This window comes from Lepus europaeus, chromosome 10, assembly GCF_033115175.1.
Source record: "Lepus europaeus isolate LE1 chromosome 10, mLepTim1.pri, whole genome shotgun sequence".
Taxonomy (NCBI): domain Eukaryota; kingdom Metazoa; phylum Chordata; class Mammalia; order Lagomorpha; family Leporidae; genus Lepus; species Lepus europaeus.
Genome location: NC_084836.1, coordinates 20,422,268 through 20,438,466, shown reverse-complemented (window position 1 = coordinate 20,438,466; position 16,199 = coordinate 20,422,268). Strand labels below are relative to the sequence as shown.

Here is a 16,199-nt window from a genome sequence, read left to right as displayed (position 1 = left end):
CGGAGACTAGCTGGGCTCTGACTCCTGATTAGATTGGTTAGGGCCATTCCGAAGCAAAGAGCATATGGAGAGACATGGGAGCAGGCCTGAACTGATCCTACAGCATCTTAGGAATAAGGTCTGATCAGTGAGGCATATCAACACCCAGTTTCCCAGCAGCCTGACTGCTGTCCCAGGCAAAGATGTTAGAACCTGTTCTCAACTTCATCTTTTGAGTAGGAGTCTGAAGATTTGCAGATGTAAGCAAGAGGGAATGTACTGGGGCATTGCATTCTGGGTCCTCTCCAAGGTAACTGGAACAGGCAAAACAAGTCCATGTCTCAATCTTCAGAATCTGAACATATGAAGGGAGACTTGCATGTGTGAATAAGTGAATTATATTAAGATGGCAAGATTGTCCTATAAAATCTGAGTGGGCCCATGTAATCACAAGGGTCCTTGTAGGAGGAGGCAGGAGGGTCAATGTCAGGGAGATGTGGTGGTGGAAACAGGTCAGAGTGATGCAACCACAAGCCACAAGATGCAGGCAGCCTCTAGAATATGGAAACAGTAAGAGCGATTCTCTCCTAGAGCCCCCAAAAGCGGAGCAGCTCTACCGACAACACCTTGGTTTTAGCTCTCTAGGACCTATGTAGAACATCTGGCCTCCAGAACTATTTGATGATACATTTGCATTTTTTTGAACCCCACAGCTTGTGGCAATTTGCAGCAGCCACAGTTGGAAGCTAATACAGTAGCCAGAGCCTCATTCCTCAAATTGGCAAATTCTGCTCCAGATGGACAGCCCATCAGCCCAGGCCACGGACATTTATTTCTGTCTCTGACTTTGCTTACTACCTTTTCCCTTTACTGTGAGTTTTGTTTGCTTTATATCACACACCGGTGGTCTCTGCACATTGTCCATATTCAGCTCAAGTCTTCTGATCTTGTGTTTCCTTAAAGCATGCCAGCCTCCAGTGGTTCCTCTGAATATGTACATATGATTTGATTGGCAACTCGTTACATGCTACCTCATAAAAGCCCTTACAGAAAGTGTTTTAGAAGGAAAAATGTAGCATGTGCAATGGCCCTGAGGCATGCATGAATGTGGCAAGTATGAGAACAGGAGGAAGGAAAGGCAGATAGGTGAGTGAAATGGAGGCGTAGGAGATGGAGCCAGAATTTCTAGGCTAGAGTCAGATCATGGGAGGCCTTGTGATCATACACAGAGGTTTTATTTGAAGTTGCCTGGAGAGGAAGTAGTTTAAAGCCAGGGAAAGGATAAGATTTGGTTTATGTTTTTCAGATCTAGAGAGTGGAAAGCAGAGCACATGGCTAGCAACTAGCTAGGCAGCTGTTTCAGTTGACTTGTCAAGAGGAGCTGATGGCTTGAATGAAAGTGGTAACAATGCAGCTGGAGTGCAATGGACAGAGTTCTAAATTCTCTGGGCCAATTTTCCTCTTCTTTAAAATCTGAATAATAATATTCAGTCCAGGTGATCATTATGAGAGATACACAAATCAATATGTAACTACACCTAGCATAGTGTCCAATCTATAGAAAGTTCTTGGTAAATGTTCTTCTGTGTTCAAGACAACAGAAAAATAGGTTTTCCAAAGAAGCTATCCAGCAAATATCTGCTATTGGGCTGTATTTCTCTTGGCCAAAAATATACACTTCTAAGCTAGAAACTTGAAAGAAAATTTTGGATTTCAGAACAATGTACACAATCTCTTGTAAACCCAGATGTCATAAAGATTCTTGAATATATTTTGTGGGAAAGTTCTATTTATATTTATTTGGGCCCCAATACCACTGCTATTGTTTCTCTATAATTGGTGGAGATAGTGTTGGGTGGTGGTGAGGAAAATTCTCAAAGATTTTAAAGTGCTTAACAAAGTGACTGTGAAGAAAATTTTGTTTTTCTGTATCGACTAGAATACATGTGTGAAATTTTCCTGGCCCCTCTTCCATCTTTTAAAAATACACTTCACATGTGTGTTCATGCTGTTTTATATTTTGATGGAGTACCACCAGTGAGTTCTACACTGAAAACTAAAGGCCACAGTTGGCCCATTTTGCTTAGGTACAGAGATGCATTCAGAATAACCAAGACACAGCATCCATCTAGGTGCCCATTGACAGATGGATGGCTAAAGAAAAACGTAATATCTATACACAATGGAATACCATTGAGCCATGAAATAATGCAGTTCTGTTATCTGCAGAATGAATGGGACTGGAGGGCAGTACTAGTGAAAGAAGTCAGACACAGGAAGGTAAATGTCACATGTTCTCTTTTATATACAGAAGCTAAGAAGTTGATCTCAGATGATGTGGAGAATAGCAGAGGGGTTACCAGAGGCTGGGAAAGGTGTAGGGAAAGGAGGGATGGAGAGCAGATGGTTAAGTCCAGGGGTGCAGTTGGATGGGAGGAACAACTTCTAATGATATAAAGTACATTAGGATTACTATGGTTGACAACAATTCATTGAACACTGCATAATAGCTAGTAAAAAGGCATTTGAATGTTCCTAACTCAAAGAAATGGTAAATATCTGAGGCATTAGATATGCTATTACCCTGATCTGGACAGGGTAATGTATACATGTATTGAAGAGTCACACTCCACCCCCTTACCAGGTACAATTGCTATGTGTCCATTAAAAGTAAAAACATTAAAACTTAGTATAGAGATGTTAGACAGGAGGTCACTACAAGAAAACAGAGGCTTGTGCCATCACTGAATAATATAGTTTTGTTTTGCTATGATGAAGCACTTGGAACAGTCTTCTAAAAAATTTTTAGCTGGTTTCATGTTTCCTAAAAAAGAAATAAGAGACCATTTTTCAACAGAGAAGGATCATATCCCCTGCGGCCTGTCACATCTTTCTCTTTTTCTCATAGACAAGGAATATGTTACAATCATTTAAAACAAACATTACCTGCAGGCATAATGTTCTGTTCTAGGTCATTCTGAATCATGGCACATTTCCAAGATTCTCAGACAAGTGTCAAATTCTCATACTGCCCTCTACAGACCATGTAAAATGTGATTGAAGTAAAAAAATCCAGCCTGCCTGCCTCAGTTGCCTGTGTGAACTTCAGTCTGTTTCAATAGGAAATGAAACTTTTCTTAGACTTTAAAGTTCTAGTGCCATTTCTCTTGTGAATTCTGAATAGCTTCACGTTCACGGATCTCTGGATTACTTCTGAAGTTTGAATTCTAACCTTAAGCCTCTGAAACATAAAGTCCTATCTGTAATATTTTAACCAATAACATGAGCCAGTTAGACTCTTATATGCTTTTTTTTTTTAAGATTTTTTATTTATTTGAGAGGCAGAGAGAGAGAGAGAGAGAGAGAGAGAGAGAGAGAGAAGGTCTTCCATCCACTGGTTTACTCCCCAAATGGCTGCAATGGCTGGAGCTGAACCGATCCAAAGCCAGGAGCCAGGAGCTTCTTCTGTGTCTCCCATGTGAATGCAGGGGCATGAGCACTTGGGCCATCTTCCACTGCTGTGCCAGGCCATAAGCAGAGGGCTGGATCGGAAGAGGAGCAGCCAGGACTTGAACCAGTGCCCATAAGGAATGCTGGTGCTGCAGGCAGAGGCTTAGCCTAGTATGCCACAGCTCTGATCCCTCTTACTGCTTTTCCTTCTTTTGGAAATCTGCTACCTAGTTGGCCAAGATCACATTTTTTTTCCGTATCAGTGAACCAATGTAGCATTTGTAAGTTTTATTCTTCACACTTTGTCCACATTCTAATTGTTCACAAGAGTTAACTTTCTGGCACAACCTTTGTTGAAAGTGGCAAAATGAAAGAGGTTCGGCCAGATGATTTGTTATTTAAGATAGGTCACTTCTAAACACATGTAGTTAGGTCACAAAACACCTAGCGATTTTGCCCTATGTATGATTTAAAATGTTGTTAAAAAATACAAACATATAGCAATCGTGCAAAACTTATAACTCAGAAGCCACTGTTGCTCTCTTAATGTCTTAAGACCCTCTTTAGGTGTCCCTCTAAAAGAGCTATTAATGCTTGCTCTTCTCTGCGGCAGCTTTGGAGAAATGGGCTCAGAAAGGTGGTAATGTAACCAAGGTCTGGAGTAGTGCGTTAGTTTGTATTTTAGTCTCAATATCTTGATCACATGTTCTTTCTTGATACTCATTCATTAAATATTAGTTAGTGGAATGCCCATTACATGGTAGCCACACTCTGTCAAAGATACATCTTGTGTGTGTGTGAGACAGAGGCACAAATGAAAAATTACAAAGCCATACGGAAAAGCTTCATAAAATAAGAAGGAGATGTCAGCATCACTGAGTGGGGGTGGGGGAGAGTTGGCAGGGAAACTTCACAGAGGGAGCTGTATTTGACTGGAATAGAAAGGAAGTAAGTGGGGCTGGCATAGTGGTGCAGTGGGTTAAGCCAGTGCCTGTGATGCTGGTGTCCCATATCAGTGCCAGTCTGATTCCCAGATGCTCTGCTTCCGATCTAGCTCCCTGCTTATGTACCTGGGAAGGCAGCAGAAGGTGGCCCAAATGCTTGGGCCCCTGCCACCCATGCGGGAGACCCAGATGGAGTTCCAGGTTTGGCCTGGCACAGCTTTGCCCATAGGGGCCATTTGGGGAGTGAACCAACAGTCAGAATACCTCTCTTTCCCTGTTTTTCCCTCTCCCTCTGTCACTCTACCTTTCAAAGAAATAAAATAAATATTTAAAAAATAAGAAAAGACAGAGTGCAATTTCTCTAGGAAAAGGGAAGATGGAGAGAAGTATATCTTTTCTGGAAATCCACACAGGCACTAGACGATGTTGTGTAACTAGGAAATAGCTACTAGAGCTGTAAGAGGAAGCTTGAAAACCCATGTGGAAAAATGGCAGTAAAATATAAGCTTATTTCGGTGCAGAGTTGTTTTTTTTTTTGAAAGTATGCATATTTGCTTATAATACACATTTTCCATGAACTTTTTGAAGACTTCCCTCTCCCCATCTGTCCAGCACAAAGAGAGGGCTGAATATAGGATGGCAATGGGGGGAAGGAGAGGTGAGGCTGGCCAGAGATAAAGTGAGAACAGGAAGAGGGATTTACTGTGTAACACAAGACCCGGCTGTGGAAGCCTTGACAGACTGCTAAGCAAAGGCGTGGCTGAGCAGGCATGTGGTTTAGAAAGGCAGCGGAGTGGTGCGTGGATCAGTGGAGGGTGGGAAGACCACTCGAGAGCCTACTGTTGTTCAGATGAGCACAGGCAGAGGAGGGGGACATGGGTCAGATTTGACGAAATCTCTGAAGCCAAACCCTCAAATTTTTATGTGAAAGCTGAGGGAGAAAGAGCCATCGAGACAATTCTGAGGTCTGTGCCCTGGACTTGGGGCCACCGCTTGCTGAGCTCTGCTCACGTGCCACATTTCGTTTCTTATCCATCCAGCTTCATTTCTTCCCCCAGGGTCCTACAGAGTCGGTCATATGATTGCAGTTTTGCACGAGGAATGTAAGCAGTGAAGTAACTTGTCCAAGGTCACGTGCCTAGTGATTTTGAGGTAGACTCTGATTTCAGGCCCATCTGACTTTGTAGGCTGGTTTCTAAAAACAGGTGGTAGAAGATTATTACCTTGGAGAAGACGGGGCTTGGTCAGAGTGTTCTGCTTTGTTTAGCAGCAAAAATTAGGAGAACAGAGACATGACTGGTTATGTTCCCTTTAAGGTAACTGTAGGGCAATGGCACAGTCTAGAGTCAGCGGTGTCCAGAGTGAAGTAGCACTAATTGTACCTCCTCCCAGGGCACTCTGTACACTTGCACATGGTATTTATGTCGTCTTCCTGTCTGCTGGTGCCTGCACTTTTTTAGTGAGAAGGAGCTTATTCATAATCTCCCCATTCTTTTTTTTTTATTGTGTCCGGTTCACTTATTGTAAATGAAAGGAACAGAAAGTACTTTTGTACTGTTGGACAAGTATCTTCCATGAAAATATTTCTTTCTTTTTTTTTTTTTTAGTAAAGATGCCTGAGAGCTTTGATGAGTTTCTGAAAGAATGTGGCCTTGTGCTTTACAAGGAGTGAGACTTTGCATTTGGTTTCAGATACTCTTTTAAAATTTCATTTATTTACTTATTTTTCCATTTTATTTGAAAGGCAATCACACACACATACACACACATACACACACACAGGAAGAGAGAGAGAGAAATCTTCCACTTCCTGGTTTACTCCCCCAATACAACATGCAAGCCTCAGGCAGGCTACAGCCAGGAGCCAGAAATTCCATCAGGTCTCCCACGTGGGTGGCACGGGCCCAGGTACTTGAGCCATCATCTGCTGCCTCCCAGGTTACTAGCAAGAAGCTGGATGGGAAGTGGAGTAGCCAGGTCTTGAACCAGGCATTCCAATATGGGATATGAGTCTTCTAAGCAGAGATTTAAGCCACTGTGCTATTGGCAGTATATACTCAGAGTTTTCTTATTTAGAAATGGCAGGGACAAGTAGGCCTGAAGCAACTAAGAGTTAGCATTTCTCACCCCAGGGGTCTCATTGGAACTTACTCGGACAATTTAGTATTCAAGGTTTACCAGGAAAATGTTAGAACGTTCACATAACACCCAGATAATATTAGCATAGTCATAGTACTGAAACACCCAAGTCACGTTGTAAGCCCTGTGCCAGAATGTATACACTAAAAACTCAGTTCCAGGGGAATACAGATTAATTCTTATTTAATAAATTCATGAACTTGGACTGACATGAAAGTGACATTTCCCCCTGCTGTTTTCATTTGCAGGCTTTGGCATGGAGGCGACCTTACTCCTGGTGGTTGGCTTTTCCCATACCAAGGGGGTGGCTATCTCCTTTCTGGTGCTTGCTGTAGGATTTAGTGGCTTTGCTATTTCAGGTAAAGTGCCTTTGGGCTTCCAGGTCTTGTCTGTTGATTGAGCAAGTCTTGAAAGGAAGGCAGGACAGGGATGTGTGGCACCTTTCTTCAGGAGCCCAGCCAGTCCTGAGCTGCAGGGCCACTGCTCAGAAAATTCCATCTGGTGAGGGCAACTTTGTAGGATCACCCAGGACTGGGTTTAGGAGTCCATTCTATCTGGAACTGGATTGCCCCTGCTTTCTCTGTCATGGGAAAAGACACAAAGGCAGGTGAGCCCCTGAGGCACCAGCAGGGACCCAGGCGTGTGGCTGCCCCAGGTCACCCTACCTAGCAGAGGCTCTTGTGACCTTCTCAGTCCTCATCCCTGCTAGCAAACTGCTACTGCTAGCTCACATGACCATGTCATTTGACACATACTCATAGGATCAGAAGTTGCTTAGAGTAGAAATCTTCAGATTTTGTCTACTGCGTTGGCCTCATTTTCCAGACAAGAAAATGAAGGTCCAGAGAGGCGCCATGCCTTTCTGAATAGGACAGATCAGGTGGGAATAAAAACAGTAGTGATGCAAGTGACATGGACCAGCCCAGACTCAGTGCCAGGCACTGTTCAAAGCCCTGTGTGTGTACTGAGCTCCGACTCCTTGACAGCTCTCTAGGGAGTATCACTGCTACCAGAATCCTCAGTTTACAGAGGATTACTTTATGGGAGAGGCCACAGGGCAGTCATATCACACAGACCCCAGTGATTCCCTGGGCAAAACTGGATGAAAAAGGAAAATCCAGTTGTGCATCTATCTTTAGAACATTGTAAAAACCAAAATTGTCACTTATGGAAAAGCTTACATAAATCGCATGTATCTCACAGCATTGTGAAGCAAGTAGTAGATGTTACTTAGTAGTTGGTGGCAAAGGAAAGACAAAGCACAGTTCAGCCTGGCTCCAAGCTTGTGTTCTTTCCATTGTTTTAGACCACCTTAAATATCCAACAGAGTAGTAATGTCCCAGAACAGAAAATGTGGAAATTCTGTGATGACCCTAAAGTAGGGGCATGATGTATCTATCAAAATAAATAGTGCTGGTGAATAGTTAAATTAGAAAAAAGAATCTACTTTCAAAGCAGGTTACAGATAAGAATTTGGATTTGGAGGTACATAGACTTGGTTAGAGGCTGCTCTTTATCACTAGGAAAGAAAAAATTGCTTAATTATTTAAATTTTCACATCTCAGTTATTGCATTCAGATATTGAACAGCTGCAACCTATGAGTAACCCTATGCGTAACCTCATAGGGTTATTGAGGATGCACTGTGATCATTATGCCTTTACTCATACTTCTTGTGAGGTAGGCACTGTTCTTGACTGGTACCACTACAATGAATAAATCAAAGATTCAGATAAAGTTTACATTCTGGTGGAAATAAAGCACTTAAAGCCTTCAGCACAGTATCAAATGCGTAACAAAATTGTTAAGCATTTACTGATATTATTGCTCTGTTATACGTTTTGGCCAGTGTCTCTCAAGCTTTAATGTGCATGGAAATCACCCTACAGTCTTGCAGAATACAGAGTTTGCTTTAGCTCTGCGGTGATGCTTATTGGCTACCCACACTTTGAGTAGCAAGGAGAGAGCAATTATGACTTGCTTCCAGAAGGATACTTTCCCTTGATAACTGTGTGATGCAAAAGCGATTCATATCCTGCCTCCAGAGATAATGAAATGCTCAGGGTCAGATGTCTTCCTTTCCCCTAGATTGCCAATTGAGTCACCATCACCGGGAGAGATGCCCAGTACCCCAATTTGCAGCAGCTGTTTTTTTTTTTTTTTAATTAAAGGCACTTATTCCATGCTTATCATTTTTAAGATGCGGTATCATTTATTCCCTGTCAGAAGCTTAGGAGAAGGGCACTGCTACATCAGTTTTACTGTGTAGAAATAGAGAAAGATGACTTGGCCAAGTAAATCAAATGGATTGGATTGGAATAAAAGTCTGTCTGACCCATTAATAACACTATGGGTGGGACTGTGGCCATGGGAGTGATAATTCCTCAGGACTTTCTGTCTGTCAGCATTATCAGGAATATGTAAGAATGCTAGAGAAGACTGATACAGGTAGAAGCTGACTTGTAGACAAGAGGGTTAGGATAGGTGAGGTTAGAAAGATGTTAGGGATGAGAGGTGTCTGCTTTGGAAAATGTCCTGTGCAGAGAAGGCAGACCCTCCCAGTTTGTGTACAATGATTTCTCATCTGTTACAAAAATCTATCCGTTTTTTTGAAATTCCCCCCACCCCTGGAATGCCAGAATTATGAAGTTAGAAACAAAATGGCAATTCTCACATTATCTTTAGCTGAAGCAGATGCCTAGGCTTTGTACAAGGATATAATACTTGACAATTATATTAATTTCTTCTTATCTCTGGGTTCTTTTCTAATAAGTGTTTATCTCATTCAAATCAACAGTAAAATTAATTTATCTTGCAGCTGCTTTATGTTCTGATTGTCTGGCACTTTGATTTGAAAGAGAAGGTATGTTTATTAGAAAAATTTTTCTCCCTGAATGGAAGTAAGAAAAACAACCATCTGGTATGCCAGATTAGAAAAAAAAATTAAATCCTGTTTTCATGTCCTTGCATAGAACAAAGGGAAGCATAATATGAGTGAACAGAATTTATAACCCTGTGCTATAATTAATTAAACAACTATTATTTAAAGATTTATTTACTTGAAAATCAAGAGTTACACAGAGAGAGAAGGAGAGGCAGAGAGAGAGAGAGAGAGAATGAGAGGTCTTCCATCTGCTGGTTCACTCTCCAATTGACCGCAATGGCTGGAGCTGCATTGTTCTGAAGCCAGGAGCCAGGAGCTTCTTCCAGGTCTCCCACGCAGGTGCAGGGGTCCAAGGACTCGGGCCATTCTCTACTGCTTTCCCAGGCCATAGGAAAGAGTTGGATTGGAAGTGGAGCAGCTGGGACTTGAACCAGCGCCCATATGGGATGCCGGCACTGCAGGCAACAGCTTTACCCGCTAAACCACAGCCCCAGCCCCTTAACTATTTATTGAGCAACTACTATATGCCAGACACTTTGCTGGTTAAGACAGTGGTAAGCAAGATAGATGATAGCTACCTGTAAAGAGTGTATACATTGACTTTCATCTCCATGTTCCACAAAATTATTTAACTTAATTTTTATAACAGTTTTCTAAGAATTACCCCAGTTTATAGATAAGAAACTGAGGTTCAGAAAGTTCAGATCAGAGTCCAGAGTTACATCTCAATTAAGCTGCCAGAGCTGAGGTCGATCTGACACTAAAATGCATCCATGGGTAACATTGGAACAATTGGTGTCCAGGGCCTTCAGCTTTCTCTTTCACAACCTTGTCCGTGCCTGACCTTCACTCCTCTCCCATGTTCCACATGTCCTTCTCCTGATGAATGGATTTGGTGAGCTCTTTGTGACTTGTTGTCTTTGCCACTTTGCCACTTTTGAAAGTGGCAAGAGATAGTAAGAGTAGAATAAATGGTAGGAGTGGTGGTAGTTAGTAGTGATAGTGATTAGTAGTGGTGGTAGTTACTGGAGCTTAGCTATTTGCCAAGGTATCCCACACATCTATTTTCCCAGAGTTTCATATCACAGTGTGTTTATGAGTTAAGCAGTAATATTATTCCTATTTTAGAGAGTGAGAGACAACAAAGACCAAAACATTGACTTGTCTTTCTAGTGGAGGTGAGATTCAGGTCCAAATTTACAATCTTCAAATCGACCAGGTGTATTTATGAAAGTGGTTGTAAATTATAGAGGATCTGCCAGTGTTTGGGAAAATGTTCATTATTAAAACACCCTTTCCATCATGTTGTGTGACCACCAAAACAGGTCTGTTTATGACAGCCCTTCTTTAAGGAATTGAGGGCTTGGAGGGGGGATATTATGAGGCAAGATTCGGTTGTGATTACAGTTTTGTGTGATTGCTTACTCTGAATAAATATGACCCAGGCTTTAGGTTTTTCAATATTCCCAAACACCATCACTTGGAGTGCCAAATTTACAAGGCACAGGTGCCATAATTCTCCCCATAAAGAACCCATAGTGGATATTGTTAAATAATCTTAAGACCAACCCAGTCATCTTGGTAGAGTCGCCATTAGTTATATACTAGAAGAAACCAAATAGATTGATGAGAGCTAAATATTTTCCAAAGTGTGTTTGAAATTCTATTCTTTGCTCTGATTTTGAGGTTTTGGCTTCCCTGTAGGTTTTAATGTCAACCACCTGGACATTGCCCCTCGCTATGCCAGCATTCTTATGGGTATCTCAAATGGAGTGGGGACCCTGTCTGGAATGGTCTGTCCCCTCATTGTTGGTGCGATGACCAAGCACAAGGTAATCATTTCCTATGTGGCTATGGGTACAGTTTCAGGAGATTAAAGCATTAAACAAACTTGAGACCATGAGACCCTACCCTAGCCTTTAAATGTGTGTGTCCTTGACCTTGACTAGGTCACATGAACTATTTTCCTCCCCTTCTTCCCTCTCTCACTTCCTTTTTTCTTCCTCCCTTTCTTCTCTTCCTTCTGTTTTTTAAGTCATTGCTTACTGATGGAACTGGAGATAATTGGTTGGTTCCACATTTTCTCAACTGAGACATGAAAGTTCAGGGGAGAGAGGTGAAGGCTCTGTGTTGAAACACAAAGAAGAAACTGAAGCAGTCAACTCAGGATCAATGAATTACTAAAGACTGTTTTATAATTTAAAGTGATTAATTTTATAGACTGTTTCATCTATTGCTTAGTATATTCTAGCATAAAAATATTACTGCTGTTATACTTCCTTGTTAAGAAGAAAGCAAAGCATTAATGACCCTGTCTAAGAACCCACAGGGGAGTGGTGCTCAATCTTTACTGCACCTTTGTGTATTTAGACTAGGGTGGGTGGAAGAGGAGGATCCTGTGATCCATCCAGTTCAAGTACAGGCCACAAGCTTCCTTTATCACTGTCACTGACAAAATGTCAGGATGTTGCTTCCTGCAAATAAAAGTTTTTGAACACCATAGATTTTTTTCCCCCAACCATTTTCTTAGCTGAATTTTCTATTATAAATATAGCTTTAGAAATTATTCTGGCTTCTTAGGAAAGAAAGTACTGCGTTACTTTCTGACAGAAAAGGAAGATGGGATAAAGGGATTCTACAGAAAGGAGACTCATTTTTTTCATTTTGTTCAGGAGATGATACAGCTGGTAACACGCCTATTAAATCCAGCCTTACCTTTGGGGTGGGCATGTGCCTTTGTCCTAGTGGAAGCCTCCAGAACATATTGTTATTCACTGGTTTTTGTGAAAACGTTACCTGACACTTTATTTTCTTGTTTAGACTCGTGAGGAATGGCAGAACGTGTTCCTCATAGCTGCCCTGGTGCACTACAGCGGTGTCATCTTCTATGGGGTCTTTGCTTCTGGGGAGAAACAGGAGTGGGCTGACCCTGAGAATCTCTCTGAGGAAAAATGTGGGATCATCGACCAAGATGAATTAGCTGAGGAGACAGAACTCAACCACGAGACTTTTGTGAGTCCTGGAAAGAAGACATCCTATGGAGCCACCACCCAGAATTGTGAAATTCAGAGGAGGGAATGGAGGGGTCAGAGAAGAGTGACCCTTGATGAAGAAGAGTTGACCTCCTACCAGAACGAAGGACGAGACTTCTCAGATACATCCTAATGCCTGAGGGACACTTCCACCTTGTGCTCACCTTAGGACCAGAAAGTATCCATGCCTATTGCTTTCCCCATAGCTGCTCTTGCCAGAGTATGGGCACACTGGAGGTAGGAGGGTGAGGGGAGGAGGTCGAATCAGCAATAGAGTGGGATGTCATCTTGTAATGATACTCATGGGGTGGAGCTTGTGTTCAGTTGGTAAAATAGCTGATTACATTTTTTTGGATTTGCAATTGATTCATCTCCCAAAGAGGAAAACTTGTTCAGAAAGAGTAAGGAAGAAAATACTATGTTGATCAAAGAGACTCTGAAGGAAGTGGGAATATTTGTCCTGCAGGAGAGTAAACAATATTTGCTACCCCATCTTAACTGTAGAGGTACAGAGGGGGCTCCCTATTCCTAAAAACTCTGCTGCTTTTGGAGGCCCTGTGTTGTGCCAGGTGCTTTATAAACATTATTATTTGATCTCCATTGCCCTATGACATCTATTTCTTATCCCTATTTTTAACTAAGGGAACTAAACCAATACGAGATTAATTTGCCTAGGGTTATTGCACCAGGGCCAATGCTGTAGCCCCAGAAAAATAGCAGTTTTAGAGACAAAGATTTCAGCTCAGTAGGAAAGATAATTTTAATAAAGAAAATTGAAACTGGAATGAGTTGTCTTGTGGATAATCTATTTTTTGTCAGGTATAGGGGATGAAAAACATGAGATTGATATGGAGGAGATTATTATTTAAACATTGTCTAGGGGGCTGGACTCAAAGACCCCTAGGGTCTTAAGCATTATCTGAAAAGTCACATGATTTCATGAGTTCATAGTTTTTTTTATATAATAAGAGTCATTATCTTATTCAAACTGGTTTAAAAATGTGAAGCAAGATAGCCAAATTTCTTGAAATCTGATGATCAGAATGGCAGAAAAGAAGTAAGCAAGGGATTAGCTACTAAATTTCAACTCTATAGTTATTCAACAATGTTAAGGTTAACTATCGTCCCAAATTACTCATAATTACTTATAGTAATGACATTTAATAATTTAAGAAGTAGGTTTCTGTGTTTCATTAGGTAAAATTTTCAAGTTTTCTGTTAAAACATGTCTGCTCTTTCTGCTGATGATTATATTAGGAAGTATGATCAAATTATTCAAAACTATGACTGAGGTATACTTAATGTCTCTATTTGGGATGATATTCAGGGAAGCTGCAATAATACAGCAATAGTTATATAGAGAATTATTAGAAGGAAAATATCTGGGACAACTAGATCCATTGTTTGCACTGGAAAATTCATCTTCGTAAGGCAATAATATGGATACTCTCTAGAAATATTTCAAAATATAATGTTGGCATGTAAAATATTATTTGAAAATAAAGTTATTTTCTGGTTAATTTGTTTTAAAATTTTATTTCTACATTTAAAAGAAAAATTAAATATTGTAGAAAAATTATAAACTTCTAGTTTTATCATTGTAAAGTGCTTTTTCTAATTTCTTCCATTTATATGTTTCTGGTACCTGTTGTGACAGTGAAGTTGTGGCATATTTTATAAAAAGGATAATCAAGAAAAAAGAATTTCTTGACTATGAAACAATATTTGGTATATAATTTATATCATAAGACATCTTTAGGTCCCTTTAATGAATGAATCCATGTAAGTCCCTTAGAATAGTTTCTGGCATGTAGAAAGTGCTCATTAATAGCTCATAATCAGTATATTTGAACAATTTGGGGGCATTTTTCAGTTAGAAAGAAAGCATGCTATGCCTTTTCCATCCATTAGCTACAGAATTTACTGTGAAAGTCGTGCTGTTTTCTAAGTAAAAAAAAAAAAAAGAAGTTTATGTTGGCTGGCTGTATTTTATTTTTGTTGTGTTAATAAAGTCAAATAACAGTATTTAAAAACTCCATGATAATCTTCAAGGTAATTTTATTTTGTTACACAAAGTTGTATTTATTACACATTTAATGTTGATATGATTTGTAGAAATTTTGCATGTTACTTTTCCTTATTGTATTTTTCAAAAATGGAGGCCAGGATCATGGTGCTGAGAGCTAGAAGACACATTTATTTCTTGTGATGGATTGTTCTCTCTATAGGTTGCATTAGACAGATAATTACAGCTGAACATATGACAGATGCAGTGCACAAGTCATTGTACATTTTGCTGCAAATGTCCATGTGAAGAGCAACCTTTGGAGTCAAAGTATGGTTTCTGGTAGCAAGGGAAAGAGGCCTCAGGATGCTGGATTCTTAAGAAAGATCTGATGGTAAACAATGAAAATTTTGGAGAGATTCCTGAATATGACAATAATATTAATTATTATTCAAGAAATAATGATTCATTTTTTGCCCCTGCATGGATGTTAAGTTTATGAGGTTAAAAGTGGAATGTACTGCTTCTATTTCACACTCCCTCCTTGCAACCCCAACAAATCTGGTTTTCCTTTTCTGTTTCTTATTTCAGTTAATCACATCACCCTTTTGCTCAAGCTATAACTCATAGATATCTTTGGCTTAAAATTTCCTTCTTTTATTCCAGGCCAAATTAATTTAATTTAGTTTTAAATATGTAGATCCATGTCTCACATCAACTTTGGAAAAATTCTCAGCCTTACTTCATAAGATATTTTACTGCATTCTCTCTGTACTCTGTTTCTAGGGGTTCAGTTAAATGGATGATACATTTGCATATGAAGATCTCTGACCATGTCTTTTGTATTTTTCCACTCTTAACATTTTATGTATAGTTATGGTTGCTGTCGTCTTTTTTATTTATTTCTATGGTGGAAATCCAACCACTGTACTCTCAATTTCAATTACTGTTTTTCCAGTTCTATATGCTTTAATGGTTCTTTTTTATTCCTGCTATAGCCTTAAAAATATTTACAGTTCTCCCATGAAATTTCAATCCTGTGTTTTATTTCCTGGAACATAGTAAGCTGGTTGTTTAAAAGTTTGATCAGTGCCAGTATCTGTAGATCATGTGATTCTATTTCTATCTTCTGTTGGTTTTGTTGGTTCTTATTCATGTTCTCTTATTTGGGTCTGTGGTAGGTTTCCTTTATTGTCTCTAGAAATAATTCTAGGATCAAAATAATGCTCTTTTCTTTCTTTCTCCAGGGAGGTTTTTGTGTGCCTCTCCAGTGCAAGGTTTCCGGCGTGTAACAAATCTTCCCAGGCAGATGAATGAATTAATTCACAGGCTTTTATTGGGATTCCGCTCCTGGGCAAGGTTCCCTGGTCCCAACAGAGCGGGACTGGGGAAGTCCTGTGTCAGAGATTGGGAGGGCTCCTTTTATAGATTCAGGGCATGAGGGTTAAAGGTTGAGGCAGGTCTGATCCTCATTGGTTGACCTTTAGGCACCTGCGGGGACCTTGACAAGGACTTTTCTTCCCTGGAAGTACAGGTAGGAACTCTCCATTCCTGAAAATGTAGGCCTTCCCTCCTTGTGGATCCCAAAGCATCCAGGAACCAAAGGACAATAGTAATCTGGGATTATCTGAGCCCAGGTGCAGGGCCCAGGATATTCTGGATCACCAGATGACTTGAGGCTGGGCTCCAGACTGTATGAAGATCCTTTTAGTTCCAGGTTACCCTTACTCCTAGAGTGCAGCACTTCAGGGTCCCAACCCACACGAC

At 40.5% G+C, this 16,199-nt stretch overlaps 1 protein-coding gene across 1 annotated transcript in view; it reads left to right on the top strand.

Moving 5' to 3' along the window:
* The window catches only part of SLC17A8 (solute carrier family 17 member 8), a 56,325-nt gene extending 41,940 nt beyond the window's left edge, over positions 1 to 14,385 (top strand). The window contains exons 10-12 of the mRNA XM_062202001.1: positions 6,761 to 6,871; positions 11,100 to 11,227; positions 12,216 to 14,385. Coding sequence (XP_062057985.1) covers positions 6,761 to 6,871; positions 11,100 to 11,227; positions 12,216 to 12,560 — 584 coding nt within the window. The 3' untranslated portion in view covers positions 12,561 to 14,385. The remainder of the gene's footprint in view (positions 1 to 6,760; positions 6,872 to 11,099; positions 11,228 to 12,215) is intronic.
* Positions 14,386 to 16,199: the final 1,814 nt, after the last annotated feature.